General features: G+C 38.5%; 1 protein-coding gene across 26 annotated transcripts in view; it reads right to left on the reverse strand.

Annotated features, from left to right (window-relative positions):
* The window catches only part of msi2b (musashi RNA-binding protein 2b), a 257,350-nt gene that overhangs the window by 52,862 nt on the left and 178,193 nt on the right, over positions 1–26,295 (reverse strand). For all 26 annotated transcript variants that reach the window (XR_014608035.1, XR_014608036.1, XR_014608037.1 and 23 more), the window contains exon 8: positions 12,397–12,479. Coding sequence is in view for 19 of the 26 variants with exons in the window: in XM_084127171.1 (XP_083983297.1) it covers positions 12,397–12,479 (83 nt within the window). In the remaining 7 variants the exon portion in view is untranslated. The remainder of the gene's footprint in view (positions 1–12,396; positions 12,480–26,295) is intronic.

Below are 26,295 nucleotides of genomic sequence, written 5' to 3' on the forward strand. Positions count from 1 at the left end.
AAATATATTTAAAAGGCCATAAAACATAAACAACCTTAATCACTTTCATTAGTGAAAAAGAATTATGATTTAACACTTAACAGATCATCTGCAAAAGTTTAATAAAAGTTTCAAAATTTTTATTTATATACATATTTAAATGTACATGAACATCTGATTTGTTAAGCATTTTAAAACAACTTTAGCATTAGAACATATTAGGCTTCACACTGTATATCTTACAGTGGAATGATGACACTGAAATGTGCTTAATAAAATACAGTTTTATGTCAATTTGTGTTCTTAGTATTTTGTATTATATAGTATTCTTTTCATAACAGCAATAAGACACTTGTGAACATGTTATATTGTGAATATTGCGAGTTGCAGGCAAAGATTCATAATAACGCTTGCATTTCTTAATTATATTATGTTTCGAATTATTTATATAATGACTTATTAATGAAGGCCAAGTGTTACTGAACATTTTATTAGTCCATTTAGTCTTGCAACCTGTCTAATGACCGGACTGCCACTCGGAGCGCAACAGAGACTTCAAGGTGTTTGTTTGTGTGTGTGTGTGTGTGTGTGTGAATGCAATCAAAACCCCATAACATCTCTCATCTACCGTTCACCCCAGAGAGCAGGTTAAGTGGAAGTCCAGGGTGGAAAGGATGACAGCAGAGATGAGAACAGGGTGCGTCCACTCGCCTCGCTAATTGTCGGGAAATCATGAGCGGGAACACTGTACCGGTGGGCTGGAGCAAATGTGGCCATTAGTGTCCATGTCCCTGGCAGAGCCAGTGTGAGCGGGCGAGAGGTGTGAGACAGGATCGATCAGCTCCAGAGAACACACACGCGGCTTATTAGCTGGCTGGTTAGGGATAGATTAGATCCAATCTGCTAATCTGCTGCCCTGACCTTGTGACAAGAAATGTCACTCACATTAAAACTTCAGCCACCTGTTTTGACTTTGAAAAGGGGGTTGTTTCACAAAGGTTCATTTCTCAGAGACCACAGGCTGCATATAAGGCCATCTTTCATGACAGTAGATCAAAAGCATTGCACGCACAAATACATCTTTCAAAACAAAAATATACTTGCATTACTGATTGCACTCTTATAGAGGAAAGTGTTTTGTGAAAAATGTATTAAGAAGCATTTTTAGAAAAAAAAAAAGATTTGCATCATTGACTGAATTCTTGTGTGTGTGTGTGTGGGGGGGGGGGGGGGATGTTTTGTGTTTTGTAAAAAAAAAAAAAAAAAAAAAAGCAGAATTAAAAAAAAATGCATTGGTTTCTTAAAATTCACTTACTCTGATATTTAACTGAATCAAAAATATCATAATCATATTCCAATAATAGACTAGCATGTGTGGGAAACAAAGAGAATCAATAATCTGAAAAATCACTTTGAAAAATCCATTGTGTAAAGAAAACCTCAAGAGTATCTGCAAAACACTAGACAGTTCAATTTTATTCCTTAAAGCAGATTTGCTTCTCTTTCAGCTAGAGTGAGAGAAAAAAGCATTCTCCTCTGACAAGGAGGATAAAGGAGGATGAATCAGAAAGCTGATTCATTCACTCTAACTGCAAAACACCGGGCCGCCCGCCTCACTCCCGAGAGTTCGGGATCACATAATGCCTGATATGAAAGGCACTTAGCCAACTCGACAAATAAATATGCATTTTAAACAGGCAGGAACCCAAGAAACAGGGCCACCTTTATGAGCCCTGGCGCGCTGAGATTGTCACAATGATGGAGTTAGAATTCCATGCGCTTACTGTATATCCGAGGTGGGGTGCCTGAGGAATCAGTCTTATTTCCGCCCTCCAACCGCTGTAGATGGTTCATAAAGCCACAGAGAGGCATATCGACTGGACCTCCCCTCACTCAGACGTCCATTTTTTCATCTCTGATAGTGAGCTTGAAAAACACTTTTCATCATCAAACATCTAACTTCATATCCCGACAACAAACAAAGCAGGTCAAGTGAAGAGGATTTCAATGCCACAAGAACAGTTTACCCGAGTTATAATGTGAGCTTGCAGTCCATATTGAATGTGATGCAAGAAAAACACCCTAAACTGTAAAACAATGGCAAGGAACATCTTTCTCTTGAGTTGTCCTAGCGGCCTACAAGCCAAAAACTACATCCAATGTGACAAGTGTATACCGATTCACAAACAGACGACTCTTATGAGCTGGTTCTTTTTAGTGAATCAAACAAAGCGAACAGTGTAGTCTGAGTCCCAAACGAACTACTCTTCTACTGATGAATAGTTAAGACAAATTATGGGTTTAAATTAGTATGATGAGTCTTTCACTGAACTGAATCCATCAGTCTTCAATCAAACATCTGATTCACTTACTGAATCATTATTTTCAGTTGAACAGGTGTCAAAATGAATTTTGTATCAGTATCATTACATTATAATCTATGCATGTCATTAAAGATTCACATTTGCATTTTTTTTGCAATAAAACTATATATATATATATATATATATATATTAAAGATTATAATGTTGAATAAGATTGTGCATATGTTCTTGTGTTTGCTAGCCCTGTAAGGATGGGAATGTGTGATTTTTGCAGCATACGGCATGCACAGGGGAAGCAAACTCATATTTAAATTTAATGTGGAAGCAACTGTTTTCAAGTATGTAGATTTATACGCATCCAAAAACTCAAGCTGTCTTTTACAGGCCCACACTACACTATGTGTGTGTGTGTCTGTGGTCTCCCATCAAATATAGCATATTTAAATGTTATCACAGCTCTGCCAGTGAACTCCTGTTACATCACTGCACAAGAGGTCATGTCATACGCTGCATCTTGTTTGTACAGTTCCCAGAGATAAAACAGACATGAGAGGAAAGGGAGAGAGAAAAAAAGAAAACAACCCCCTGCTCTTTTGCCCAGAGGCAACAGAATTCTCGGCTTAACACCGAGGCATAATTCATTGCGATTTGAATTAAATTACATCGGAGACTTGGGGCTCCCGTACATTATTGATACACTTACAGCTATTCCATCTGACACAGAAATCTATATTCACCAACAAAAAAGAAAGGCTGTCAGAGGCTATTTATGCCTCCCAAACAGAATGTCTGTTTCAACAGTTTGTTACAGTGGGAACCTCTGGTAAGCACATACAGATAAAATGAACAACAACAAAAAACTCAGCAGACTGAAACAACTTCACATTTAATCATGGCTTTGCTCTGGTGTAATTTAAACAGTAAAACACCCTTACACAAAGGCTCGTTCTTCATCTTTATCACACGTTTACCTTCTCATTTATATCAATGTGTTTGCACCTCCTACTTCGCCCTACCTAGATATAATTCCCAAACAATAAGGCATTTGACAAGGTCAATTAAGAAGTGGTGCATTCCATAAAATAGTGTATATTTATTTCAAATTACCGCTTAAAAGTTTGGGTTTAGTAAGATTTTATGTTTTTGAAAGAAGACTTTTATTCTCACTAAGGCTTTTTATTTGATAAAAAAAAAACAGTAAAAAATAGAAATATTGTGAAATATTATTACAATTTAAAATTGTTTTCTAATTTAATACATTTAAAATGTAATCTATTCCTGTGATGGCAAAGCCGAATTTTCAGCATCATTGCTCCATTCTTCAGTGTTCCTTCAGTAATCACTCTAATATGCTGATGTGGTGCTCAAGAAACATTTATTATTATTATCAATGTTGAAAAAAGTTGCTTCATATTTTTGTGGAAACTGATATACATTTTTAGGATTATTTGATGAATATCATTTTTTTAAAACTGACCAACTTTTTGTACTGTAGTGAATACATGTCTAAAGGCAATCAATCAATCAATCAATCAATCAATGAAATCAATCGATCAATCAAATCAATCAATCAATCAATCAAATCAATCAATCAATCAATCAATCAATCAATCAATCCACCAACCAATCCACCAACCAACCAACCAATCAATACAATTTAGAAGATAGTGAAAAAAATTAAAGCTTCTGGATTTTTGATTTTGTTTACAAAAATGCCTATAACACATATGTATTGTATTACATATTATTATTTATATAGTCACTACACATTTTAAATAGGATCTATTATGCCCATTTTTACAAGATGTAAAATAAGTCTCTGATGCCCCCAGTGTGTAAATGTGAAGTTTCAGCTCAAAATACCCCACAGACCAATTTTTTGGGGGCTGAGCAAAAACTCGCCATTTTTGCGTGTGCCCTTAAATGCAAATGAGCTGCTGCTCCCACCTCATTTCAAGAAGAGGGCGGAGCTTCAAGAGCTCATGTGTTCAGCCTTATATGTTCGAACCGGAGTCGGACGATGATGCCCACAGAGCCAGAGAATATATACTGTATGGAGATATAGAACAGGCGTAGTTTGCTTTAATAGCGGTTATAACTTATGTTGTCATCTTGCTTTAATCCACTAAAAGTCTGCTGTAGCGGACCCAGTCTGAATGATGGCCAAAACTTTACTGAGGAGTTTTATGAAGTTTATTGCACATCACACAAAAGATGAAGCGTCAGTTTTACTCCAGAAAATCACCGTAAGAGCTGAATAAACACAGAATAAGAAGTGCACATTAAAGTCTTATCCATACACTCTCTCTCTCCCTTTCATTATCATCAACATACACAGTGAACTATACAAAAACACTGTAACAACAGTAAACAAATATATATAGACATTATGCTAGACAAATTTAGGTATATTGGGGGGCACATTCTTTTCAAAAACAAAAGTAATCCACTGCGTCTTCAGCGGCTCTGATGTCGGGAGTACATGAAGACTATGTTCACTCTTACATCCAACAACAAAACACCTCAATCTAGTAAGAACTAGACATTCTTGTCGCTACAGCTGCTCCAGCGTGGAGAAAATGGCAGACAGTGTACAAATCGCTCAGGCCGTAAACTAGTCCATCAGCAGTCGTGGACGGGGCCTAAGCAATGTGACGTCAAATTGCTCAGAAAATGAAAACGGCTTGTTCTATGAGACTGCTGAGGTTTTATGGGGATTAAAAAATATATTTTTTATCATTATAGGGTGGTTGTGTACACACACTGCCCACACACATTTCTGTACCCTTTAATGAGGAAACAAAAAGACACAATTTATGTGGAATGACCCCCTTTCTTATTCTTATTATATATTTTATGCGCACACACACACACACACATTCACACTCTTTTTCCTTTGGTTTTTTTCCACCCTTCTATTTAAGTTGTGAATGTGCTGAATCTCCTCCTTTCTTTGTTGTGACATTTCCAGATCTCGGAGAGCTCTCCGGAAACAGCCTGCTCCATTACAACCGGCTGAATTACTGTAATCTTTTCAAATATCACAATCCCCTTCCATTAGCCCAACCTACTCTTAAGATACTGTGACAGGAGTGTGTAAATACATCTACAGTCACCGCACACAAAGCGAAAATAAACATCTATTAGATAAAAAGGGCTAACAGATCTGGGTGATTAGAGAGGGGGACAAATAAACAGACATACTTTGAAATGTGCTTAGCTGCTATTTACAAAAAGAAAAAAGTAGCAAGTCCTATAAAGGGTTTTCACACATGCTTTGTTTAGTTTACTCTTTACTGTTAAACTCATTCATAAACACATTTCCCTATTATGCTTGTGTTTTGCTAAATATTTTGTACAAATAATTCTGCAATGACTTTCTTGTTCAAAGGTTTTTTTATTGAATGACAACTTTGCAAAAACAATTACTATACAAAGGAATATACATTTTGTTTTTGGAATATACATATCAACATACTGCAATGACTTTCTTATGTGGAATATAAAAAAATATTTTGTGGCCCAACTGTGGGCGGTGCTTAGACTAGTTTCACAAATTAGTACTTTAACACTGGTCACTGGTCAAAGTAGAATGGTCTAATTTGAACCTGAAAAGTAAGACTGATCACCTCTTGGCTAACTGCTAATTTGCCTGACGCAAATTTTTTTAAGAGCTGAACTCCATACAATGAAAGTCAATGAGGTACAAACAACATTGGTTTCCAATATATGTGACCCGTGCTGGCAAAATGAGTCGGAATGTGCACGGGCTAATTACGAGCTACAGGCAAAACAAGTGAAAAATGTCAATTTTGGTCGAATTTAACATTTAACATTTTTATTTAACATTGCATCACAAAAATGAGTTCATTAAGCCCTTGTCTAGCGATCACAATGCTCCAAATAGCTATTAAACATTTTTCTCTGCTCACTTCTTGACGACTGGCGGTTCCCCTCAGCACAAATTTGGTATCGTTTTAAAGCGCAGCATTCCAACTTTGAGAATATTCAAAGCACATTCTTGATGGCATGAGTCTGAACCAATGAAATGTGATTTTCGAACTCATGCGATGTAAACGAAATTATCTTACTCACGCAAACTGAAGCGTGCGCACAAAGACACCGCGTGGTCCCGATATACACACATACACAGAATTACAGTATTTCAAAATATCTGTCTTGGCGAGTATTCACGCAAACATTATCTGTTATGTCTTATGTGAACGTTTGGTACCTGTTGGGGAAAAACATCTGATGTGTAACATTATATCCGTGCATTAGGCTACAGTAGGTCTTATTATTATATAGGGTGTCTGTTTCATTAATTTTAATCAAACAATTGTGCTATCATGGAGGAAAAAAAAGGTTGAATATATATTTTTCCTATAGATATTTGGTTTTAACTTGGTTTGTGCCAAATTTGGTGTTATTACCAGGGATTGTAAGGTATGGTTGCTAGGTGAATTTGTTTTGGAACCTTCAGAAAACTTTAACTCGATTTTTCCCCAAATTGACTTTGCTGACTCTATCGACTTCAAATAGGTGTAGCTCAGTCATTTTTTTGTCTTATTCCAACGAATCATACATAATTTTAAAGAATTTTTAATAGAAAATGTGAAAATAACTAACTTATTTTTGAAAAAAATGCCCATTGTGACTCAATCTGCCAGCACAGGTCACAAACACACACACACACACATACAGTATACTGTATGTATGTATGTATGTATGTATGTATGTATGTATATATATATATATATATATATATATAGCTGCCTCGCGGTTCGGAACGCATGTGATTCACAGATTAATTGCAAAGTTTAACCATCACAGAGTGAGTTTATCATTTGCATTTTTAAGTCATGTCAGTTTAAACATCAAGTGCAAGAAGACTGGAACTCACGCTGTTTTGTGTGTGCACACAGATCCGCGCAGACAGCACGTGTAGATCGTGAACACCAAATTCCCTTCCCATCTATTTGTGCTTGAACGGAAATGTGCACGGACAATTAAGTCAAAATGCCCTCTACGAGTTTCCTAGTAAACGCGGTCGGTTATGAGTTGTAAACAGGGAAAGAAAACGGATGCTTGTCATTACCGGCCTTGGATCGGCCAATGTGTATTCGTCTTAAAGTGACAGCAGCCCAATATACCCGCAGCTGTTTGTGTCACCACAGATAATCAAACAACAAAAAAGAGAATCACGTTTGTAGCTTAAGCAAAGATAAACTGTATTAATTATATGAATCATATTTATTTGATTTATACAGTGAAGACTATGCAGTGTTATTTTGCATTTGATTATTCAATGTCTGTCCCTGAATACAGTTAATTTACCCAAAAAACACAAAGCACTGCTCATTTCATCTGTGTCTTTGTTCTATTGTATTAATCTATGCTTGTAATTTGTTTATTATTTTCTATGCAGATGCACTACACTACAAAATCACCCTAATCATCCTAGAATGATTAAATCTTTACAAATAGAGCTATTCAAATCATCAGGTGAAATTGTTTTCATATCGCAATATAGCAGAAAAACTAAATATCGCAATGTCATTGTTTTCCAATATCGTGCAGCCCTAGAAGAAAGTAAGGTTTAGAATGATACAATGGTGAGTAAATGGCAGAATAAAAAAAAAAAAGATCTTATAACTCTAAATATTTTTTGTGCTTTGAGCCACATACTGTATTTTTAAATTCAACATTTCTCAGCAAATCCGAATTCAAATATTTAACCAGACTCAGTTGCGGTGTGCGCCTGCTAAATGAAGCAGGCATGAAAGCACACTAACTCTGCACCGTCACCGCTGTTTGCACCACATCTTGAAGATAGATTCAGAGAGCCGCAAGCCTGCAGGCCCAAAAAAAAAATGGGCGGGGAAAATAGGAGTCATTTTCTCCCTTCTAGAACTGACACTTTTTCCCTCTTCTCTCCTCACAGCGGTAGATTATCTTCCAATGATAGGGCAGGCCGGGGCCTCAGCGCGGCAAGGCAGACACTAAATTGGCCTGCCGACACACTCGGCACTTATCATACATGCTAATGGCCCGGCTCGCTGTGGGCAGGAGGCAATCCTGGCTGGGCGGCCGGGGCACACTGAGACAGAAGGGCGGGAGCGGAAACCGAAATGAGAGCGGAAACCGAAATGAGAGCGACAACCTCCACACTGCCTGCAGGAGGCAAGGGCACCGCCAGGGAGGACACGAGCACAGAATTCACATCATTCTGCTGCAGGCACGCATGAGTATGGTGCGGCATTGCTCTTTACGCGTTAGGGGCGAGGAGGGTATTGACCAAGTACTTGATCGCTTAATAACAGGCGGATAAAGGAAAGGATGTGTTCCTGAATATGATGTGACGAGAGATGACTTATGCAGTCCATACTGTTCCAAGGTTGGAAAGGTGATGATTTACCAGAGAGAGAGAGAGAGCGAGGCAGTGACAGAGAATCAAAAAAAAGAGAGGGAGATACCATGTGCAGTCATATGTCCATGAGAACTCCCAGATAGAGGGTTTATATGGGGTCAGGATACAGTCACTTCTTCCATGGTTTCAAACAGCCACCAGTCTATAAATAACACTTCCTGGGCTGGTAACTAAAATTAGCCTGCTATTGAATTCTCCCTCACTTAGCTATGGGTCACATTGGTCCAACATCCCACTTGATGATTAGTGAGATTGAGTATTTATTTTTAGTGTTTTCATTGGGACAGCTTTAATTAGCATACTGTACTTAAACTGTTAGCATTTTGCATAATAAAGGTCATTCCCACTATGCACTTTCATATCCCTATTGTAAAATTATTGGAAAAAATTGTATATCATTCATAAATATAAATAATAATTAATAAAGAAATCAATCATGTTTTCAAATCTATAAAAACATGTATATAATCTTAACATGGGGTTTAAGTGAAGAATTTCTTTTTTTTTTAATAAATAATGAGATTCAAACGTTCTCTCTCTCATTACTGGTCAAAAGTTTGGAATAATTAAATTATATGTATATATACTTTTGACCAGTAATATAGAATTATCAAAATATAAATAATATCCAGTTGATAGGATAATATGTATATAATATGAACTCACATTTCATACAGATAGAAATCAGATTAATTTTAATAACAGTATAACAATTTTTCATGGCAAAAAAATTCTAATATAAAATAATTATATAAAAATGACACAAATGCAGATCAAAATAAACAATTTCGTATGAATTAATAAAATATATGATTTCCATCTATAAAAATATGCATATAACAAATTCATATTAATAATTTTTTATCACAATATAACAATTCAGTGATGTTTGAAGTTGAAAAGGTGCAACATAACAGGAATGACGCATAAAATCCTCTAACTGCGGTGGAAACTATGTTCATGAAACTATGCTTTATATCAGTCCAGGTGATTTCAACCACTTATCCATTTCACACAGTATTCCTCATGACAGACAGCACTGGGGGAGATAAAAGTCCCTGGAATGCCTGATAAAATACAGAATGTTCGGAATGGAACTTCAAAAAAAAGCTCCCACACAGACGTAACAGGATATTATGGCTCTGAAAGTGCTGTTCGAATTCGAAAGGGAAGGAAAATAGTCAAAACAACCATTAGGGTCGGTCTATTAATAGTGACCCCCTTCCATATCTGTGTAATCTGGAACTAGTCGTGCTGTGCTATCGTTTAAGTGTTTTCATTAATAAAATAATAAAGACATAATATGTGTTTGCTCCCTAAATTTTTTACCTCTAAATTGGACTTACATTTCAAATAAATCTCTAAAGAGAGTTCACTTCAAGGTAATCTACATCCATCCATGGGATCTAACCTTCCTGCTGGATGCAGCGTTCCTGTCTCCAAGCCTGTGGATCAAGGAAATGTCTTTTGAATGTTTAATGCCTGGCTGTATTTCCAGGCCAGATATCAAATGAGCTGATCAGGAAGCCTGGAGTCTGTAGAGACGTTCACCGGTCCAGCTTTCCAGATCCTGGAACCATTTAGGGTCATTTATGGATATCCAGGGCCCTGGCAGCTCGAGAGTGGCCTTACTGGGTCAACAGAGCCTCTCTATAAACAGCTACTGAGCCTGGCTTGTTCTCTGCTCCACAGCCTGGGGTCGAGGGTCACAGATGGTGCCTATGAAGATGGCGGCTCACCAAGCAGCAGTCGACGTACAAAGCTGGCATTTCCACAAGCAGAGGGAGATCATTACGGCCGCTGTACAAAATATTCATGATAATAACAATATTACCATGGTCGAATTAGCAAGTCAAATATGCACACAGGCCTGCTAGCAGACGAGGCTTCAGAGACCACTTTGATCTTGTTGGCAAAAGCAACTTGATGATGGCAATTGAAATCAGTAAGAAGAGCAAAAGGAAGGATGCGTTTCTGCCCAACACGCCTTGACCTTTTTCTTGTTTTGTTTTTTTAAGCCTTTCGTTCCCAGCGTATCATCTGCGAAATGATCTGAACTGAGAGACCATGACAAAGCTGTCATTTTAAGTAAATGTTTTCCCTTCGCCACATTTATCTTTTTCTTAAACCTTCGTGACTGATATTAGCTATGCAAGTAATTCTCCAATGGCCCAATTTAAGACAGCCAGTCGATCAACAGCGAGGTTCCTGCTATGAGACGCTGGGGGAAACGTGTTAAAAAAAGAAAAGAAATTCAGGCTTTCTCTAGATGCTTGTTGAATAATGAGAACATTTGATGCAATATCATATAAAAATCAATGAAGAGACAGGGGAGAGGCTGGTCACACTGTGTTGTCATGTTTAGAATAAAATACTGGGACACATTATGTCATCAAAAGGGTTTGAGAAGCTACTTTGAAACTAATTAAACTAAGTGTAAGCAGTAGACAAGCTATTTTGCAATACAATCTCAAACAGGAGCACACCAATAAACTTGAGCATCAACATGTACAATAAACACCCTATTTAAAAACAAAACGTAACCAGTGTAGCCTGGTTCCCCCAAACAAATGAGTCTTACGAGTCTGTTCTTTAAATGAATCGTTTTTGAACACTACCCTTCTTTCAAGAAAAGCAAAAGGGAAACACAACTGAAATGTACCTAAATAAATCATAATCAAATGGTTTTCGAATCAGAATCAAATTGATTCGAGAATCAATATTGAATAAATGAAATATCAAAAATGCAGGGACTTCTGTGTAAGAACCTGAATCAGTGAACCAGTTAATTTCATATGAATCATCTGAATAAAAAAAGCTACTATCATGCTAAAGAATCAATGTAGTTAAATTTAGCTGGTTAACTCCCCAACACTGGTCATTCAATGCCACAAATCAGTCCTCAGCTCGATCTCATGGAAAACTCCAAGAGGCTCATGGTTCTCTGTGATTTGTAAGTTTAAGTAATTGAACTTTACTGACAGTGCTGACCTTCATTAAAAATCCTGCTAACTGGCTGTCTTGTAGAATGACACTGGGGTTTGTCCTCATTTGGTGATTCGTCGCGAGCACTGCAAGCTGGATCTGCGGCTCGCCTGCAGATGCCTCAAGGTCAGGAACCGTGTCCCTCTGCTGTCTTTCATTCTCAAAAGCTTGGCAAGACACGGGGAAATCTAATACAAACCGTAGCAGCAAACAGAAAATCATGGGACAGGGCATCAGGTGCCAACATGGAAGAAGCACCCAGGCTTTGATTTTTAAATCTTCTTTCAATCTTTTGCACCACACACTTTTAACAAGCCCCCAGAGTGACTGCCAGATCCTTTCCCAGTCTTCCCTGGCTGAGGGAATTGTGACGGTGGGAAAGAGACAGGCCTTTACTCCCAGCCTGGCAGACAGGGATCCAAGACACAATTTCATGGTTTGTGGCTGGTGCACCCCAGTGACTTCTCATCCCCTTGAAAGCAGGCTGGTCGGGGATAGGGATGACACCACCCCCACCCCCCACCACCACCACCACCCACCACCCATGTGCGCACGCACCCAGCAGCCCTGTCACCCTTACTGTACGCTGCCCATTATAAGCACCCATTCTGCTTCCAGGATCAAATATTAATCCTGGCCCCCGAATTGAAAAATTGCAAAGAGGTGAAACCAACTCACCATTTTATTATTGATTTCGTGAAAATGAATCTCGCAGACCTTTTCCACCACATCCTCGTTCTCGAAAGTAACAAAGCCGAATCCTGTGAAGAAGGAGAGGATGGGAGAAGGGGAAGAGAGAAAACAGGGGAAGAAAGGAAGGAAAAAAAAAACAGCTCATGACTGAAGTGAACCAACACAGAAGCAGTTAAATGAACAGGAAAAAAGCAACAAATATCTGTTGATTGCTATTATCGTATGGAGCAGGCATAAATGAGCCATTGAATCGTGCAGCAATCTTCGTTTTATCTGGTCCTAATGCCATGCAAATTATGTATCTAGTACAGAGCAGGAACTCTTTTGCTGTTAAAATGATGAAGTCCTGGGCACTATTAAAATAGCTCTGAGTCTGCTCCTCAGAGATGGAGGAAGCTCAAAGCTGTTTTAATGGGATTTGTAGAGCCAGCCGGCATGTGAATTCCATTACCAAATATTTGATGTTTCTTTGCGAGTTTTTCAATACGTGACACACTATTTTTCCTCATTCCTAAGTGAGTGCATCTACTGAGGATCCATTTTCACCTCACACAGCACAATAGAGCCACACAATCCACAAGGAATGGGGAACATCCTATGATTAACACCAACAACAACAACACAAAAATGCTCAAACCCATTGAGATAGGGTCTCAAACCTGATCAACATTTAACACAGAAATTAAGAGATACTCAAAATGTGTATGAAAGTCATTCTATGTATTAATCACATTCTTTATGTAATTTTGATTAGCTTGGGATATGAAAATTGCAACCAGATGGCAGAGACTTTCTTTCTTCATAACAAAAAAAATTATAAAAATGTTGTTAGGGAGAAAAGAATATCTATAGAAAATAATATCGTAAATGTCATAATAATTACGACAAATATTTTGAAGTTGTGGGGGCTACGCCTCTTCACACAAACACACTCTCACACTTAAGTGTGCTCTGCTCTACAAGCCTTCAAGTAACAGCAACAAGAAGAGCCAAGATAGAGCACTTGCCCTGCTGCTTTTAGACAAGGCGTTTGGCTTTTAAGAAAGTGAGAGATAAGTCCCGGGGTCAACAGGTCAAAGGGGTTGACAGCAAACCCAAAACAGGAAGCTGTGGAGCCCCTCTCAACACCGGCCGTGATAAGAGCAGATGAAGAGGCGGGAGGGATGATAAGAGGGCATGGGATAAACAAGCCGGTGGCCTCTGGTCCAGCGCCGCGTGACCTCTCGGTTATTATACGTACAGTTTGTTTTGTTTGGGGAAGAAAACACCAGCTGAATTATCTGCTCCCTGACTCCATGACAGTAGAATCCACTCCTCGCCCTGCTGGGGTAAGCACAGAGGTGGATTGCGTGCCGTTTAAAATCAACAGAACGCCGTAGATGTGCTGACTGATGGAATATTAGCTACACTACAGCCGCATGAGGGCTTTGTATTGGGGCATGAGGTAATTAAGGGCAATTATTGTATGTACAGGCTGTAGGGGTGATCTACGGTCATTGCCGCATTGTCATATTCTTCAAAGTTGGATGACGGCCAGTACCCCCTCATCGACCCTTCAGCCCAGGCTTAGGCGGCCTCGAGGGTTGACATCATTGACAGGAAGTGAGTTATAGAAGCAGCCGCCCCATGGGAGGATGCTGGAACAAGATTCACAGCCAATTACCCAGTGACCTCTTCTCTCGCAATGGCTTCCTGTACAAGCCTATTAGAGCTTCCTGTGACTGATCAGACCTGATGATTCGATGCAGGCTGGACCAGGTCCTCCCATTGCTCCGTTGCCCTGTCTAGTTTGCTCCACCTTTCCTAGCAAGGATCTAGGGGGGTGAATAAATGTAGGTGGTTGTAGTGTAAAAAAGTTCTTTTTTTCACTTAATTTGACTTAATTCATGTCATTACATACTGCCAAGCAGGCCCACAACATCAGTCAATCAAAAAAGATGTCGCTGTTTGTGTGGCATTCATAAATAAATTTGAATTGTTAACAAACACGATACAGAACTGCACAAGATAGAAAAATAGATACGGTAGATGAACGAACAAACAAACGAATGAACGAAGATAGATGGATAGATGGATGGATAGATGGATGGATGGATAGATAGATAGATAGATAGATAGATAGATAGATAGATAGATAGATCTGGAAGAAACATCCCTGGTGATTTCAGCCCAGAGACATTTACATGTGTCTGCAGGCCCCAGGCTGATGGGGCTGCCTTTGAAATCATGAGAGGCAGTTAGTTTTCCATCTCGGGCCTCTGCGCCCTTATCAGCCGCACAGCGACCAGTTCTGACAACCAACAAATCAGCTGTCAGGAGCAATTTCTCAGCAGCCGGGAGGGAGCTGGCACACATTGGGTGGTTCGGGGAGGCCGTCGGCTGCGGAGGGGAGGGGGCGGGGGTTACAGTACCTGCACCCCAGCAGGAAGCATCTGAAACTGACATTCCCTTGCCAATTGACAGATCTACAATCAATCCCATAATTCACACTGCCCAAAAGTGTACAAATACATACGAGGTTAGACTAGGAATATATTTAAAGGAACTTACAGGAAAAATCTAGTTATAATAGCAGGTTAATGTTAAATGACAGGACTGGTTCCATCTGAATCAGCAGGTTTCTTTTTTATATGATTTGGTATATAATTGCAGAACATCTGCAGTTGTAACACTACGTTCACCATTTATTTCTACTGGACCCACAAAGGTTATGGAACTTAACAAAAACAATTTTCTATTTTAAAGAAAATTCCCATTTCTTAATTATTTTAACTGAAATTAAATGGGGTTCATTGGAATTTTAATATATTAAAATTCATATTATATATTTAAAATGATATCACATAAATTACATTTTATAAAAATAAATAAAAAATGTAAAAATAAATGGAGTAATAAATGTGCTGATGTCCATGTTTTCTATAGGGTTATAAATAAATAAAAAAACAGATGAAAGAGTTAGAACCATCTCTGATCTTCTGAATATGTGACCTGTGCTGGCAAAATGAGTCACAATGAGCAAATTTTCAAAAAATGAGTTATCAGACAAAAAATGACTGAGCTAAACCTGTTTGAAAGTCAATTTTGAGAAAAGTTGAGTTAAAAGTTTTCTGAAGGTTTCAAAACAAAATCACCAAGCATCCATACCTTAAAATCCATGGTAATAACACCAAATTTGTCACAAATCAAGTCAAAACCCATACCTATAGAAAAAATATATATTCAACTGTTTTTTCCATGATACCACAATTGTTTGATTTACATTAACGAGACAGACAGCCAATATATTAAGACCTACTGCAATCCATGGATATAATATAATGTTACACATCAGATATTTTTCCCCAACAATTAACCAAACGTTCACCTAAGACAGATAATGTTTGTGTGAATACTCCCCAAGACAGATATTTTGAAATACTGTAATTCTGTGTATGTGTGTATAACGGGATTGCGCGCTGTCTGAAGCGTCTTTGTGCGGACGCTTTGGCTCTGTCAGTCAGCACGAGTAAGATCATTTTGTTTACATCAGCATGAGTTTGAGTCAGACTCATGCCATCAAGAATTCGCTATGAATATTCACAAAGTTCGAATGCTGCGCTTTACAACGATACCAAACTTGTGCTAAGTGGCTAGCAAAAAAAGGCAATTTTTCATGGATTATTAAAACAAAGGAAAGATTTAGGAAGGTACACCTCTCAAACAAACATACAAATAAAGATCATTTTAGATGTTTAATTAGTATTTGGAGCATTGGGATCACTTGACGAGGGCTTAATTAACTCATTTTTCTGAAACTTTGTGACTTTTCAGAGTTTTCAGATCAGCAAAGAACCAAAACTGCCAAACACATCTCTAAATGCATCAAGTATAGCAGGAAAGATCAGGTAACGATCCCTCAGGCTGTCTTTGTCAGAGTTCAGGGCGCTATCGGCAGGGTGAGCTCTCGACCGGGCATTGGAAATGGCAGCAAATCAAAAGCCTTCAGTGCTCCTAATGACAAGACCAGCGCCGCTAACAGGATCTCTTAATGAAAGAGTGCCAATATCGTGGGCCCTTCTCCACATCCCCTGCAAAGTCAAGCGAAGGAGAGGACGGGAACAATGCAAAACAACAGCTGCCTCGGCTCTGGCGGAGGAGACGTCGCATTTTTCCGCCTCAAACACCCCGAGGCATTATCTCGCTCAGTTAGTGACTTAACCACTCTGAACAGGCCATTTCCTTACATTGGAAACCACTTCTGCCTTACAGCCCACCTACACCAACGCAACGCTCCTACAACACGACACGCACATCTGTTTTGAAGCGGTACGCTTGAGGGGGAAAAAACCCGCATCTTTATTTTTTTTTCTTTCGCTTAACTTGTCTTGAGATCCCTCAATGACAACACATGGATTTCCAATCTCGGGGAGGATAATAAGTGTTAGTGGCTATTACGGAGGCGTCTGGCTGCCATCTCACACTTATTAGCCAGAGCGAAGCAGGCTGGGTCTCAACAGACACCCAGACATTCACAGCCTCTTACAAAACAAAGAGCCACGCCACGCTGAATGCCAGTCCCCCTCGGAGCCCAGCACAAATAAAATTAAAATGCTAAATCAATGAGCCTTCCTCTGACCTTTGCTTAAAAAGCTGAGGGTGCCTGGAGCAGTTCGATGTATTTAAAGGGAAGAGGTACACAACCGAATCAGATATTATTACGGCCACCTCGTATCCTTTCCAGAGACCAGAGATGGTAAATAGATTGTGTGTTGCATATTAAACGGCGGGGGGAAATGGCATGCCTATGGAACATCTCATGAATGCACGGACACGCTCGCAAGCGCGCGCACGCAAAATGGCGCGGATGGAGGATCACATGAATCTGTGATTCATACAATGGTATGCGAGATCAGATGCTGAATAATATATGACCACAAGATGAGCTCAGGAGGGGGAATGCTAAAACAAGCAAGGGATGCTTGACAAAAAGTCCTGTGTGCTGCTACAAAAGTTTGGAACCTCAAAACCTTAATTTGCACCGTATTGAACTGTTCCACTTACACGGATGCAAATTCCATTCCGGCTCCATTCCGTTCTGTATAATTTCCAGATTTTATTCCCCAAAAAATGTTTACCAGTTAAATTTCCAGTTAAATTGATTGGAGTTTTTGCTATTTGCGAGTGAAAAATCCAGGCGAAAAAAAAATATTTTAGAGCTGAGAAACATTTATATTCACTACAGAAATATCCATGAATTTAAGGTTTTATAAATGTTAATAACTTTACCAGGCCTGAAAAATTACACTTCCTGACATTTCAAGGTCTTTCATGATCATGGGAACCCTGTATTGGTTTAGTTTTAGTCTTCTTAGTTCCTTTAAAAACATGTAATACTACATCTCATTCAATTTAATATAATTAGAATGGCCACAATATAAATGTTACTGGTCATTATTATACAGATTAACTTTTAAAAAAAATCAATCATCATTGAGGCTGAAAAACAGGCTCAAGTGGATTCTTTTCAGTGCCATCTACCACACACTGACAATGTTACCAATAAATAAAACTATATAAAAAAAGTCAAAATAAAAGGCCCAAAATAAAATCAGTTTCAGCTACATTTAGGTCCCTCACAGGAAAGAGAGGAAACTTGACACAAAATGACACAGCTGCACATCATGCTTTCTGCACCTCACCCTGTAATAAATGCTAAGCTGCTTTTTAAACACTGTTTGCTGATTCTGAGGCATAAAGACCAGGCCAGTGACATCAGCACCTCGGTCTGTAGCGGATGGGGATGCTGCCACAATGGGGAAGTGACAGGGCAACAATCCGCTACATAAGGTATCTTATGTCTGCGTGTGTGAGTCGGCAAGCATATGTCTCTTTGTTCGTGTCTGGGAGAGAATGCACAAAAAAAGCTTTTTCTGCGGGTGCCTGTGCTATCAAACACTTTGCCCTGGAAGCGAAAAAGGAAAAACAATTGTGATGCATCCAGACAACAAGTTACAGCAATAAAATCAAAGCCAGCGTCAATTAATTTCTCTCCACTCTGATAAATGGGGCCCTTTTCTCATCTATTAATAATGAGAGCAGAAAGCACCACAAGAACATCTGTCAATGAGTTTCATTTTTTTCTCCCGGCAGACAGTTGGCTGTCTCCGGCGCTCACATGTGCTGGGAGGAGCTCAATTCTTTCGGCCTGAAGACACCCATGGGGAGTGGAGAGAATGATCCTTAGGAGTCAATAAATAGATTGGCATGCATCGATGGGAGTTTGCAGCCTTATTTACACATCCGCTTAATCAAAAAGAAGACGGGCAGGGAGAAAAGTAGCCTCTCGGTAAGCTCTCTGGAACTTGGAACTCTTGTAAACTAAATGAGACTAGACAGCGTAATCGATTGTGGCTCCAGCCACCCCACTACATTATAATGACTTGGGAGAGAGGTATTGCTCTTGGAGAAACCGAAGGGAGGACCTAAAAAAGAATTTGGGATGGGAGGGGAGAGAAGTGTATAAAACAAAAACTTCTTGAAGCCGAGCGCCATCACTGACACTTTATTAATCTTTTACTCCAGCAGTGGTAAACAGATCTCAAGGGTGTGGAGATAAACTAAGCTGCAATGCTAGAAAACTAGCGGGGCAAATTAATGCACCTGCCATTGGAATGTTAAGGAACAAGTTCTATTAGCACGAGTAAATAAACACGCCAGCGTTTAATTTGTACTCTAGGGCTAGGTGTATGTCGGGGAAAGTGCAAAGTGCAAAGTGCAAAGATTTTGATTTTGCTTTGTTTGATTTGCTTTGTTTAAAAAAATATATAATAATAATAATAAAAAAAAAAGTGTGTATATATATATCCTGCATCCTCAATAAACAAGCTACAGTTAGTCCAAAATGCAGCCGCTAGAGTTCTTACTAGATCAAGAAAATATGATCATATAACACCGATTTTATCATCACTACATTGGCTACCTATAAAGTTCCGTATTAATTACAATGTATTGCTACTGACTTATAAAGCCCTAAACGGCTTAGCTCCAGTCTATTTAACGGATCTTCTATTGCCCTATAATCCATCGCGCTCTTTAAGATCACTAAATTCGAGGCTTTTGGTCATACGTAGGATATCCAGATCCACCAAAGGAGGGAGAGCATTTTCACATTTAGCTCCAAAACTCTGGAATAGCCTTCCTGATACTGTGTTCGTTGCTCGGACTCGCTCTCCCAGTTTAAAACTAGATTAAAGACGCATCTCTTCAGCCAGGCATTCATATAATATTTTTAATCATACAGTTCAAACTACAATCCGGCCTCTAGTTCATAAATGCCAGAGGAGAACTGGCCCCCGACTGAGCCTAGGTTCTCCCAAGGTTTTTTTTTTCCTCCATTAGGTCACCTGATGGAGTTTTTCGGTTCCTTGCCACTGTTGCCTTTGGCTTGCTCAGTTGGGGATATTTTGGGGATATTTAATTTAATTTTATCAATCAGTAAATTCCACTAGAAACAAACCTTGTTGTATTATTTTAATTTAATACTGAGAAGCTGCTTTGATACAATATGTATTGTGAAAAGCGCTATACAAATATACTTGACTTTATATATATATATATATATATATATATATATATATATATATATATATATATACACACACACATACACATACACATATACATATATATATATATATATATATATATATATATATATATATATATATATACATACATATATATATATATATATATGTATATATATATATATATATATATATGTATATATATGTATGTATATATGTATGTATACACACACACACACAATAAAAAAAATATTATTTGAAATCATTTTATAATAAAAAGTATTTATATTAATATTAAAAAAATATAAAAAAATTATATTAAATAAAAAAATACATATTTTTAAAAATGTATATCATATATTAACATATTCAGTTTTTTTTATAAAATAAAATAAAATAAAATAAGTTTTGGCAATTTGTGTGGATGAAATTGTAGTGGATCATATGTCCCAAAATGTATTTGGACAAAAAATAAAACTGTGAATCTCTTTGCATTTATAACAACATATCAAACTGAGTGGAATTTATTTTTAAATAAAGACGGCGCAAAACATTTTCTGAGAAAAACATTTGACAAAAAATTAGTATGTTAGGTTTTAAATGATAAAACAATAGATATACTGTTCAAAATAAAGGAACACATTACTGGTTTGGTGTCAGTGAAGTACTTGAGCCTTCCTGATGGGGCTGTTGAGTACATATAGACAAAACGGTTGGAAAACACAGATGTACAAGAAGTGTTTGCAATCACATCTAGGGAAAGTGTGTGAAAGATCTGGGGAGTGATCTTATGATGGGGTGCCCTATCTTTGGGGGGAGAAAAAAAACCCCATTAAGGTCACTGCCGTACCCTCGCAAGTGGCACTGAAGATTAATGTCAACATTAGGCCCTCCAAAAGCCACCTAACTAAAATACCAGCCACTTCAGAAGCAGCCATTCCTCCCTAATGGCTAATGATCTGAGTCCTTCCTCCCTCATTACAGAAGACGGATGAACGGAAAGGTGCGATATGTGCACAGTCAGCAGGGTACATCTGCACGAATTGTGGAGCACAGCTCAGATAGAGGGAGAGAGACAGACTTTTTCATCAAGCCAAACCTTTTATTCAATTATTTCTATTAAATCAATGGAGTAAAATCATATCACAAGTTGAAAGTAAACGATAACCTACCAAATCATCCCAAGTTAGAACTAAACTTTTCATGTGTGAGTACCTTTATGACCCCTGTATCTTCTAAGGAAGCACTGATAATCAGCAGTCCTTCATCTGAGCAAATGTATCATAACCAAAATATTTTGTAGGTAAAGACTGAAAACTTGTCTGACAGACAGACAGGTAGATAGGTAGATAGATAGACAGATAGACGAGGGTTAAAGAGCTGATTCAGCTTTATCAACTTAATAAAAGCTGCTCTGCTCTCTATGTAATTGAAGATGAAAACAGCATAATAAATGTCTACAGATGATAAGATCAAAAGGTAAATAAAAGGATGGGTAAAAAAAAAAGGTACATACCTTGTACAGCCGCTTCTTTACAATTACAAGCAAAGTAAGGATTAGAGGATGTAAGATTTTAACAATGTTATAATTTATTGTGAATATTACTTGAAAAATCTCTCTGAACTCCAAAGACCTCCTACATATCGCGCACCATCTGGTCTTTCACTCGACTCTGCATGATTATCTGAGTCATTACAATTCAACATATTGCTATCTTTGATACATTTTTCTGTGACTAATATAAATGAAGCCAACTGTAATTTCAGTGCTAGTTGCATTGATTGTCAACACGCCAAGTGGCATAACAAAACGGGGGGAGTAAAAAAAACGAAACAAACAAATATCTCTAAAAACAAAACCAAAAAATCTGTTCCCTCACAAATAATTGAGCTATCTTTTCGCAATCATCCCCTAACATTTATCCCATTCTCATCTTTAACTATGCGAATTAGGCTTTCATTGTGTTTGTGGCGTTTCGACTGGCTCTGACAGGGCCGGTAATGAAGAGCCATATGGGACGCCGCTTTGAGCTCGATGCTTTCTGACAGTTCTTTCTTTCATAATCCATAAACTCCACGCAGTCTGCTGCCTTTTTCACAGGCGCTGGAGCAACAAGTCCAATTTCACCCCTCTCCCCTGCAAACAGGCTAATGTGATTACACTTGCATCAAAACAATTTGAGCCTTAATTACAGCAGACACATCAAGGCGAGGGCCATGATAGGAATTTCTCAAAGGAAGCAATTGGCATGACGAATTAAGGAGAGAGAGATTTATAAAAAAATAAACATAAAAAAAAAACATATTTGATAATGCGGTGTTCACTAGTGCAAATGCCAGTGGCGGGAGCGGGAGCCGGGCCCCGGTGTTCACCCTTCAGAGTGAAATAAAATTGATCCATCTCACCGGAAAACGATTGCATCAGGGTGCCTAATTATACTCTCTACAACAGGTGGTCTTTATGTCGGTATTGAGCGCTATTGAGGTTTCTCTCTGGGTTATCGTGTGAGCCACAGAGATTCGGTAACATCGTTAATCCGATGGTTTAAATCAGGATTGATACGAAACAAAAGAATACACGTGTCTGTTCTCAGGTGTGAGAGGTCAAAGGTTAGGACGTGGATGTGTAGGGGTCTGTCTTTCTCAATAGAGCGAGCGAGAAAGAGCTCTTCCTCTATCTGCCGTTGAATAATGCATTCGGCACATTTCACCTTATCTATCTCCTCCCTCACACGGGCCTCCGGATCTCAATCATTTTGACTAATTAGCCGTTCCAAACTCTCTCCCAAACAAGCACCAACTCTGTAACAATTAAACCGATGGATCTCATTACCGCACTCCTCTATTGGGTATTTAGAATCATGGCGCTAAAAGTCATTGTCCTTGAGCCGGGCACCTGAGTGAACGCTGCATCAGGATATTACATGGAGAGAAGAGATACAGGAGTGAAGGTGAAAGAGAGAACGGAGTGAAGCTGATGAGCAATAAAGGTTGTTGACTGCTCTAAAGAGATATGCTGTTGATGGTTAAATTGTCCCTGACACAAAATGGCACCTTGACACAAACAAAAAAATAAATAACCCTACTAATGTTGGTTGTTTATCTCGATATATTTTGTATATAATATTATATACGCACACTAGGAATGTGTCGGTAATTAGTTGTCTGCTATACGGCCAGCAGATACTTAGTCAACCCTTGTGACCCATCTCTACTTTACTATCACGGTTATATTAGAATAGCAATTCGCACATGGTTCCAGGTTGTATTATGATGGTACAGGACATCATATTCACAATATTTCTCCTTATTTGCATATGTGTGTCAATGTGAACATCTGTGAGGATGTGAGTTCAGTGAGGCTCTGCTGACTTCTGCTTCCCCTGCTTTGTGTGTGTATTCGTGTTCAGGAGTCTATTTTGTCCGAGCCAGTGTATGTAGGTCACCTAGCAGCACTGGGCCATCAATTTCACTGTCCTACTTAAAAAGACACACACTGGAGAAACTGGGAATTTTTCACTTTTAGACAACATACCAACTGCTTTTCAACCTGCATATGTGCTCGCTGATTTAGGAAAGACTCTCCACAACAGCAAACAAAATTCGAATTCGGAACATGGAAAAAATGGAAATGAAACAATAATAGTCTGCTCACACACACACACACACACAAAACATGAATAGTTGAGATAAGAGAGGCCACGCATTCACAAATCCAATTTAGAGCATTGGCACAACGAAAAGCGCAAGAAAAAAAAAGGCAGCCTTTGATGTTATCGACAGGGAACCCCTTAAAAATGAGTTTTTCCTGGTTCTGGTTAGTTGAAAGTTCTATTTCAATAGATCACAAAGCTTGTGAGCTTACATCTGGCAGAACTGATACAGTCCAGTTCTTAGGAAAAGGAACATTAAAGAACTGTCGAAAATACGCTCTGAAAGACTTCTCCGCTGTCAACAAACTGAGCCGCGAGGAGGACTCCGCTCCAGCAGTGTAAAATTTAAATCTTTTCTCTGGGGTCATGCCTTCATGCTTTATCCTTCAGTTTCACAAAACAAGTAATAATAACATTTCTTTCCACAGAGTGTAAAATGCAGCTGGTGTAAAATAAATGATAATTGAAGGTCAAATTAGTTTGCATCTATTAGCCATCAAATCATTTGGGAATGCTAGCGTTACAACTCACGCCAGTGACTTTGGACTTTTTAAAATATTTGAGAAGAAAATCATTTTGAGAAATCATACATGACATTAACTGCATTATAATAAGTGGAAATATTCACACTTGGCTGAAATAGTATGACATACTAAAGGCGAGAGAGAGAGCGAGAGAGCGAGAGAGCGAGAGAGAGAGAGAGAGAGAGAGAGAGAGAGAGAGAGAGAGAGCGAGAGAGAGAGCGAGAGAGAGAGCTCTCTAACAGCACCTTTAGGAAATAAATAACACTGATAGTATGTAATTAGGCCACTCTGGCCAGACTGTTTATGTTTACACACATATGGTACGATCAGAAAGATGGACTATAAAGCCATTCCTCATCAACAACACTTCTGCTGCAAGAGCCGACAGCCTCCCTAAGTCATAATGCCACCTCCGCCGTCTCACAGGGCTTCAGCAGCTCATGTTTTTTTGGGGGGATATTCATATCGGAGCTGCTACAGTTTATCAGGGTGTTGTAAACTCACCAACAGCCTGGGGGAATAACAGACGTTTGACACGGTTACGGTCCAAATCTGAAGCGTCAACGATGGGAGGAGCATCATTTATTAACCGTAAAGTTGGACTCTCCCAAGAATCTCTTAAAATAGCGGGAAGATGTGGCCTTGTTTAAAGCACTATGGAGAGACCAATTTCTTTGTTAGTTGCTTCAAATGTTAGCATCTTAATTGCCTAAAAATGTCACAAGCACAATGAAGCACTTAATCGGTTCACAGAGGAAAAACCTTAAAGCATAGACCAACAAAAAACAATTATTAATGATTTACTCAATTTTATGTTGATTACTTTTTAATACTTTTAAAATACTACAAAGAGTCCATATGGCATTCTATATGTCATACTTCTGAAGTTATACAGAACAGAACAAAAAATGTTTTTAGTGATAAATGTTGTTAATTATAATAAGAAGAAGAATATGACTTTTGAAAATCAAGTTAATTTTATTTCAAGTTATTCTCTTATAACAAATATTTGTCTAAACCCATGAAAATGCAGATCCTGTTGTAAACAATATTGAAAAATCACTTTTTAAAACTCTTGGATGTCAAAGGGATGTAAAAAATAGCCTGTTCATTTCTGACTTTTATTAATATTTACTGTTTAAAGGGTTAAAAATATTTAAAGCAAATGTTGTTTAAACCCATGAAAATGTAGATCTTGTTGTAAATCAGGAAAACTCTTGTAACGTGTTAAAAATATTAAACGCAACAAACGTCTGTTTTTTCTTACGTTTTTTCAGGATTCTTTAATGAATAGAAATTTCAAAAGAACAGCATTTATTTCGAATAGAAATCTTTCGCAACATTATAAATGTACTTGCTGTCACTTTTGATCATCCTTGCTGAAATAAAGTAATTAGAAAATAATTACTGACCTCATTAAATGCATGCATATGGGTTTTGAACGACACGAGGGTGAGCTATTTTGGGTAAACTATTCCTTTAAAAGCAAAGGATTCTACAACAAACCAGGAAGTGATGTGGAGCTGAAGGAGGTCAGGTAGGGTGGGCTGCATTTGCACGTTGCACATGTGGACCGTTCTGCCGACAGCCTCCTGAGCACATTTGAAATTTCATTAAGTGCAACATAATTGCTTGTATAATCAAATGTGAAAATGTATATTATAGAGCCATTCCAGCACATGGGCTCTATTTTAATCACCATGCCTGGGACGGCGCCAAGGTGAATTAGCAGAAATTAAAAGCTCTGCTGTGTGGCGTGTCTCCAGCTTCTCGCGGGCCGTCTTTGTGTCTCATTCAGACGCTTGGCGCATCTGCTGTCTTTTTGAGGATTTCTTCCCTTAGATACCACCAAATTCATGTCCATCAAAAATTTAACAGTGCTTATGTAGGAGCAGCCGCCAAGGGGCAATTCCGGACGTCAATCATTAAATGCATACAGCAGAGATGCTTTTTAGGACTGTTCTGAGAGAGATTACAGCACAACAGAGACGGAATGACGATGAACATGGGACAAATACAGTACAGTAACTGATAGGGATGTTACAGTATCGTATGCCTTGTTAGGTATTGCCCTTCCATGTCAGTGCTCAAGAGATGTTGAGTTGCCAGGACGCAGTCAATACATCTTACATCCGATGA

The sequence above is a fragment of the Abramis brama genome (assembly GCF_963993115.1).
Source record: "Abramis brama genome assembly, chromosome: 10".
NCBI lineage: Eukaryota > Metazoa > Chordata > Actinopteri > Cypriniformes > Leuciscidae > Abramis > Abramis brama.